The sequence below is a fragment of the Mesoplodon bidens genome, assembly GCF_964165515.1.
Source record: "Mesoplodon bidens genome assembly, chromosome: 2".
In the NCBI taxonomy this organism is placed as follows: Eukaryota; Metazoa; Chordata; class Mammalia; order Artiodactyla; family Ziphiidae; genus Mesoplodon; species Mesoplodon bidens.
Genome location: NC_138177.1, coordinates 130,447,750 through 130,455,626, shown reverse-complemented (window position 1 = coordinate 130,455,626; position 7,877 = coordinate 130,447,750). Strand labels below are relative to the sequence as shown.

Sequence of the window (7,877 nt, the reverse complement as noted above, 5' to 3'; positions counted from 1 at the left end):
AGCTCCTTTGTTTAATTTAGCCTACTTGATTCTTTACATATGATAGTAAAACTTATCACAACCCTGTGAGGTAGGTACTATTTACTATCTCCATTTTACAGATGGGGAAACTGAGATTTAGGGAAGTTAGGCAAGTTGGATAAGGTCACACAGTGAGTGACAGAGCCAGGATTCACACAGCTCTGCCTAGCTGGAAAACCTAGGTCCTTTCTATTAGCCCCCTCGCACACTGCACACACGCAGACTCACACACACACACACACACACACAGTCTTGTATCTCATTGACTTTGAGCACTGCCATTTTTGAATTTCTGGACTTAGCTTTGTAAACAAAATGACATGAATGGAATTCAGAGTTTGGGGAGTCTTTTTTTTGTCCTATGCCCGATATTTGTTTTGCACTTTTGACATTTGAAAAGAAATTCCATGTTGCTAGTGCTCATGAATGTGCCTCAGGGCACTTGCATGTTTCTACTTGGGTAGAAGATCTTCTCTCAGGTTGCATTCTTTTCCCATGGGCTCCAGGGACTGCTGGGAAGGCTTGCCACTGGATCTGCCTGGAGCAGGCTGTAACCGTGGGAGTCAGAGACTTCTCGCTGGTTTCAGCTCCAAGCTGGAGGGGTGCCATGAAATCACATGATGCTTGGACTAAAAGGGCAAGCTGAAGAATGTCTCTCTCATCCCACCCTGACCAGTGACGTCTAAGCAGTGAGCAAATGCGCCCCTCCAAGAAGCTACTGTAATCCACTGGATATACCAAACAATAGAAGAAAAGGTGAGTCTCTAAGCCAGGCCCACTGGGGTTACTGATACGTAACAGTATTCCAAAACTAGTGAGAGTTAGGACATGCAGGGAAGGATGGTGGGAAACCCTGGAAGGAAACTTCTAGGTCATGTGGTTAAATCCCATTCATTAATGGGAGTGGAGGTCGTGGTGATTAAACTAGTAAGCCAGGAGGGGAAGGGACATAACTAATATTTTGCAGATGGTCCTGGTAACCAGGATTCAATTTTAGGTATCCTAACCCCAAGGCCAAGTAAGAAGTCCCAGGAACAGAGGGCAACCCTTGGCTAGGGTAAGAGTTGCTGGCATGTGGCTGCTATTTCTGAGTAGCTTTGTTAATTAGATTGTTTCTTCTAAGGGTCTGTTTCTTTAGACGTCAGTCTAGATGGCATGGAGAATTAAGGCTGGTGTAGAAGAGAATGTAGCTTATTGCTGATAGAGAGGACACCTCTCAATTTCCACCCTCTTCCTGGTATCTCCCATTCCCCTTCTTTTTTTTTTATAAATTTATTTATTTATTTTTGGCTGTGTTGGGTCTTCGTTTCTGTGCGAGGGCTTTCTCTAGTTGAGGTGAGCGGGGGCCACTCTTCATCGCGGTGCGCGGGCCTCTCACTATCTCGGCCTCTCTTGTTGCGGAGCACAGGCTCCAGACGCGCAGGCTCAGTAGTTGTGGCTCACGGGCCCAGTTGCTCCGCGGCATGTGGGATCTTCCCAGACCAGGGCTCGAACCCGTGTCCCCTGCATTGGCAGGCAGATTCTCAACCACTGTGCCACCAGGGAAGCCCCATTCCCCTTCTTTATTTCATATTTATATCTTCCTATTCTTTTTGGATTAGAGAAAGAACAAAATAGGTCTGTCCCATAATTACTTTTAGAGTATCACTTATCTAGACCCCCAAGGGACTCATTCCAAACAGGAGAGTAGTTTAGCACTCCCTGGCTGACCTGGGTCTCCATGCTCCTCTGACCTTTCCGAGTCCTCCATGTCTCCGCCCTGGAACCTGGCAGATGGTCCTTGGTCTCCCACAGTGAGCCAGCCGTCACAAGAAAGCTGAGTGTAGCCTTGAAGGCGTGGGCCTCGGCGGAATCTTGGCTCAAGCACGATTTAGATATTAGAGTGAACTATATGAAATTGCAGACCTGTGGCTTTTTAAAAATTAAACTGTTAATTTTAAAATAACTGTAGATTCACATGCAGCTGTAAAAAATAATACAGAGATCCTATGTACAGCTTTACACATTCCCCCTAGTGGGAACACTGTGCAAAACTATAGTCTAATATCACAACCAGTATGTAGACATTGATACAGAACAGTTTGATCACCACAGGCCTTTCCTGTTGTACTTTTATAGCCATGCTCATCTCCCTCCTCCCTGGCAACCACTATCTTTCTTTTTTTCAATAAGTCTATTTATTTATTTTTTATTTATTTGGCTGCATTGGGCCTTAGCTGTGGCACACGGAATCTTCATTGTGGTGCACGGGTTTCCCTCTAGTTGTGGTGCACGGGCTCCAGTGGGCACGGGCTTAGTAGTTGCGACGCATGGGCTTAGTTGCCCCACGGCATGTGGGATCTTAGTTTCCCCGCCAGGAATCGAACCCGCGTCCCCTGCATTCCAAGGTGGATTCTTATCCACTGGACCACCAGGGAAGTCCCACTATCTGTTTTTGATTTATATAATTTTTGCCATTTCAAGAATACTATATAAATGGAATCATATAGTACGTAACTTTTGGGATTGGCTTTTTTCACTCAACATAATTCCCTGGAGATTCATATAGTTTGTTGCCTGTAACAATAGCTTTGTTACTTTTCATTGCTTAGTATTCCATGGTAGGGATATACCACGGCTTGTTTAACCATTCACCCAAAGGACATCTGTGTTGTTTCCAGTTTGGGGCTACTACAAATAAAGCTACTATAAACATTGCTGTATAGGTTTTTGTGTGAACATAAGTTTTCATTTTTTTCTGGGATAAGTACCCAACAGTGCCATTGTTGGGTCTTATGGTAGTTGTGTTTAGTTTTATAAGAAACTGCTAAACTCTTTTCCAGAGTGGCTGTACCATTTACATTCCTACCAGCAATGTGTAAATGATCCAGTTTCTCCCTCTGCATTCTCACCAGCATTTGGTGTTGTCACTATTTTTCATTTTAGCCATTCTGAGGTATGCAGTAATATCTCATTGTGGTTTTAATTTGTATTTCCTTAATAGCTAATGATGCTGAATATCTTTTCATGTGCTTATTTGATATCTGTATGTCCATCCTCTTTAGTGAAATATCTGCTCATGTCTTTTGCACATTTTCTAATTGGATTATTTTTAATGTTGAGTTTTATGAATTCTTTATATATTATAAATACTAGTCCTTTGTCAGATAAGTATTTTTGCCCATTTTGTAGCTTGTATTTTCATCCTCTTAAAAGGGTCTTTCACAGAGCAAAAGTATTGAATTTTGATAAAGTCCAATTTACCAACATTTTTCTCTTATGGATCATGCTTTTGGTGACAACTCTTTGCATAGCTCAAGATCCTAGAGGATTTTCTCTTATTATTTTCTGTAGGATAACATAGAATAAAATAACATGATCCATTTTTCTAGATTTTTGTATAAGGTTTGAGGTTTAAGTCAAGGTTAATTTTTTTTTGCCAATGTATGTCCAATTGATTCAGCATCATTTGTTGAAACAGCTGTCTTTCCTCCATTGAACTGCTTTTGCACCTTTGGCAAAAATCAATTGGGTATATGTGTGCAGGTCTGTTTCTGGGTTCTTTATTAATCTATGCATCTATCCCACTGCCAAGACCACACTGTTTTGATAACTATAGCTGTATAGTAGGCCTTAATATCAGGTACAGTCTTCCCACTTTATTTTCTTTTTTCTATGAAACTTAAAGGTTTTTTTAATAAGCTTTTCAGTTGGGAATAAATTGAAAACTTACAGAAAAGTTGCAAGAATAAGAATAGTACAAAACACACCCATATATTCTTTGTCCAGATCCACCTATTACTATGATTTTGCTGTATTTGCTTTATCATTTGCTTCCCCCTCTCCCCAAACATATATATGAAACTTCTTTTGTAAATCATTTGAAGGTAAATTAAATGCATCATGACCCTTTACTCCTAAATACCTCGGTGTGTATTTTCTAAAAATAGGGATATTTTCTTAGATAACCACAGTATAGTTATCAACTTCAACAGTTTATCACTGACACTTATTTAATCATATATATATATTTAAATTGACCTAGTAATGTCCCTTAGAGTCTTTTTTTCAAAACTCCAACACAGTCCATTCTAGAGTCAGGTATTACTGTTAGTTGTCATATCTCTTTAGCCTCCTTTAGTCTAGAACACCTCCACAGCCTTTCTTCATCTTTTTAAGAAAATAATTAATTAATTAATTTTAATTTTTGGCTGTGTTGGGTCTTTGTTGCTGCGCGCGGGCTTCTTTCTAGTTGTGGTGAGTGGGGGCTACTCTTTATTGTGTGCTGACTTCTCATTGCAGTGGCTTCTCTTGTTGCCGGAGCATGGGCTCTAGGCACACGGGCTTCAGTAGTTGTGGCTCGTGGGCTTCAATAGCTGTGGCACGTGGGCTCTAGAGCGCAGGCTCAGTAGTTGTGGCACGCGGGCTTAGTTGCTCCGCGGCACGTGGGATCTTCCCGGACCAGGAACTGAACCCGTGTCCCCTGCATTGGCAGGTGGATTCTTAACCACTGCACCACCAGGGAAGTCCCTGTTCATCTTTTATATCATTGACATTTTTAGCGAATATAACATCCCTGCCCTGACGCCCCCTCCCCCATACCCTAGTTTTCATAGTAAAGTCCTCATTTGGGGTTTAACTTATATTTCTCCATGATTAGATTCAGGTTGTGCATTTTTGGACAGAATATTACAAAGGTGATGTGTCTCTCAGTGTATCATCTGGATGCACTGGATTATCATCTCCCTCCATTGGTGATTTAAATTTTGATCATCTGGTGAAACTGTCATATGATGAATTGAGCCTTTTGTTTGAACCTACAAAAATGGTAGTTTCATGATTCAGCCGAACATATAAGCTTTATATGGGTTTATGTAGGTAACCTGACCTCTCTGATACTCAGTTTCCCCCATCTGTTAAGTGAGGATATTAATAATTTCTCTCCCATGAGTATCATTGGGAGAGTTAAATAAGGTAATGTACGTAAAATCCGGCACATGAGAGGCACTCCATAAATGTTAGCTATTATTATTGCAGTCAGGCAGTGTTAAGGGATCGTGGTTTTGCTCTTCCTCTCCGACTCTCAAATACAGGCAAAATCACGACAGAGACAAAGTGGTGGGGGCTGGGCCACCTCAGCTCTGACATTTTGGTTTCCTCATCTGGAGAATGGGAAACACCTCCTACCCCACAGGGCTGCTGTGAGGTTTCATGGCATATGTGTAAAAGTGCCTGCACATAGAATAGGTTCTTAAAAAAAAAAAAAAAAAGGCTTCCCTGGTGGCGCAGTGGTTAAGAATCCGCCTGCCAATGCAGGGGACACGGGTTCGAGCCCTGGTCTGGGAAGATCCCACATGCAGCAGAGCAACGAAGCCCGTGAGCCACAACTACTGGAGCCCCGTGCACCACAACAAGAGAAGCCACCGCAATGAGAAGCCCTCGTACCACAATGAAGAGTGGCCCCCCTCTCAGCAACTAGAGAAAGCCCCAGCGCAGCAACGAAGACCCAATGCAGCCAAAAATAAATTTTAAAAAAAGTGATTCTTAATCTGTTGCATGAGGAAAACAGGAATATCTATCAGACTTAAAAAAAAAATCCAACATAATGTGGAATCATTCTGAGGCAGTAGAAAGGGATGAAAAAAATATAGCTGGAGCCCAGGATTTGGATATCGGCATAATTCAGCGGCTGTGTGATCTCTGGGCAGATTACTTCACGTTTCGGAGCTTCAATTTTATCATTTGTAATTTGGGGATAAAAATCAGTGCACATCCCAGGGGGGTTCGTGTTAATTAATGATGCCTAGCAGTAGTTGGGCACTCCGTCGACATCTCCGGAACGAAAGGTGAAAGACTAAAGCATTCACCTGTGAGCTGCCAGGGGCTGAACGCTCCCCCGGCTGGCGCATCCCTGCAGCGTCCCCGCCTCGGTCGGCCGCACCCGCAGGCTCAGCGCGAGCGAGGTCCCCACCCTCCCCGCCCCGCATCCGGCCGCAAGCTCCTCCCCCCGCGGCCGCGTCTTCCCCGGCGACTGCCTGGCACCTGGTAGTAGCGCGGCGGCCGGGGAAGCGGGAGGCGATCCTCGGACGGCGGCGGGCGGCGGGCGGCGGGCGGCAGGGGAGGGGCGCGGGCGCACAGATGGGAGCAACTGAGAAGAGCGGCAAGAAGAGCCGGAGGCTGTTTTCTTCGCTGCGGCCGTGGAAGGCAACCCGGCGGCTGTGGCGGACGCGCTCGGCTTCCAAGGCGGCGCAGGGTGAGTGTGGGCGCGGCCGCGGGACCTGTTACCACGAGCGGCGGGCGCCGGCCTCCCGCTGAAGCGGGGCCGCGGTGGCTCCGGCCGCTGCCGTAGGCGGCATCTCCCGCTGGGTTCTTGGCCCCCGGGGGCCGCGGGCGGGGGCCGCGCCGCCTGGACGTCTGGCCCTGCCTGGGAGACCCTCCTCCCTGACCCTCGGCCGCGGGGAGTACACCAGTCCCCAAGCTCCCCCGGGGCCGCTCTACAACAGTCCCTTCTTCCCCCTCCACCCGTTAAGCATCTCCCCTTGGCCCAGGTGGTTGCAGCTTGTTAATTTCCCGCACAAGTCCCTGTCTGTCCGTTTGGCTCTGGACAGAGGGAATCCGGGGTGCCTCGGGAAAACATTTGCATCCCCCTCCCCCCAAAACCTGGCCAGCACCTGCAATGCAGTATCCGTTGGGGGATTTAATCCGCACCCAAGTCTGCCTTGGAGGTCCTCCCCATCTGGACCCACCCCCTTTCCAACCTATCTGTTATCTTGTAAGCTCTAGTCATAATTAACTATTTCCCAGACACATTCCACCCTATCCTCACCAGGGCCTTAACTCACATTTATTCAGTCACTGACTCACTGCATTCATTCATTCCATAATTTTTATCGAGCTCCCCTGTGTGTCAGGGCCCAGGAGTGAACGAGATAGGCAAGGCCGCAGCTCATGGAACTACTTCTAAAGGGGGAAACAGACGTTACACACATCAAATAGGTAAAAGTCTCCATTGCAGATTGCTCTGTGTGCTTGGAAGGAATCAAATCGTCTGCTGGGAGAGGAAAAAAGGTAGAGGGGCCCTAGCGTACTTGGGGGGTGGACATGGAAGGCGTCTCTGCGGCCATGCAATTACAGCTGAGCCTGAAGACTGATTCGGAGTTACTCCAGCATGGAGCCAGGGGAGAGCTTCCTGCCAGAGGCAATAGCAGGTGGAAAGGTTCTCAGTGTGCCTGAGCTAAGCAAGGGGAAAGTGAGGCAGGCAGGGCCTGGGTCAGGGTCTGGATAGTATATGATGAGGAGTTTGGATTTTATTCCAGGTGAGCTGGGAAGCCACTAACATGTTCTGAGCACAGGGACGTGACACGATCTGCTGGCTCATTGCCTTCTATCTGCAGTGACCATGCCTTGGTCTCTCAGCCTGGCCAATTCCTACCCGTCCGTTAGGACTAGCACAAATGCATCTCCTCTCTGAAGCCTTTCCTGGGGTATGTGCCACCTGTAACCTCTCTGCTGGTGTTTCATCAGCCATAGGGCATTTGTCACTGTTCGTCTGCTATTATAGATTCCATGTGGGCAGGTTCTCATCCACTTCATCTTTGAATCCTCCACCAGGCTAAGTCAGAGCTGGGTACTTTGTAGATACCTGTCTGCTTGTGTGTGTTTGTGTGTGTGCATGTGTGTGTGTGTGTGTCTATGTCTGTCTGTCTGTCTGTGTGTCCTATCATGTCCTTTTTGTCTGTTTCCATCATCTGAGGGTTCTTCAGAGGCTGACATGCCTTGAGTTTTAAAATGGCCGACCTGAGCCAGGGCAGAAGCTAGACTACAACAGGGCCGCATCACCCCCATCTCCACCCCCGGGTTGTTTTGAAGATTAAATG

The 7,877-nt window shown here is 46.4% G+C and overlaps 1 protein-coding gene across 1 annotated transcript in view; it reads left to right on the top strand.

The window, feature by feature from the left end:
• Positions 1-6,028: 6,028 nt before the first annotated feature.
• DNAJC6 (DnaJ heat shock protein family (Hsp40) member C6) overlaps positions 6,029-7,877 on the top strand; it is a 153,170-nt gene continuing 151,321 nt past the window's right edge. The window contains exon 1 of the mRNA XM_081225989.1: positions 6,029-6,253. Coding sequence (XP_081082115.1) covers positions 6,139-6,253 — 115 coding nt within the window. The 5' untranslated portion in view covers positions 6,029-6,138. The remainder of the gene's footprint in view (positions 6,254-7,877) is intronic.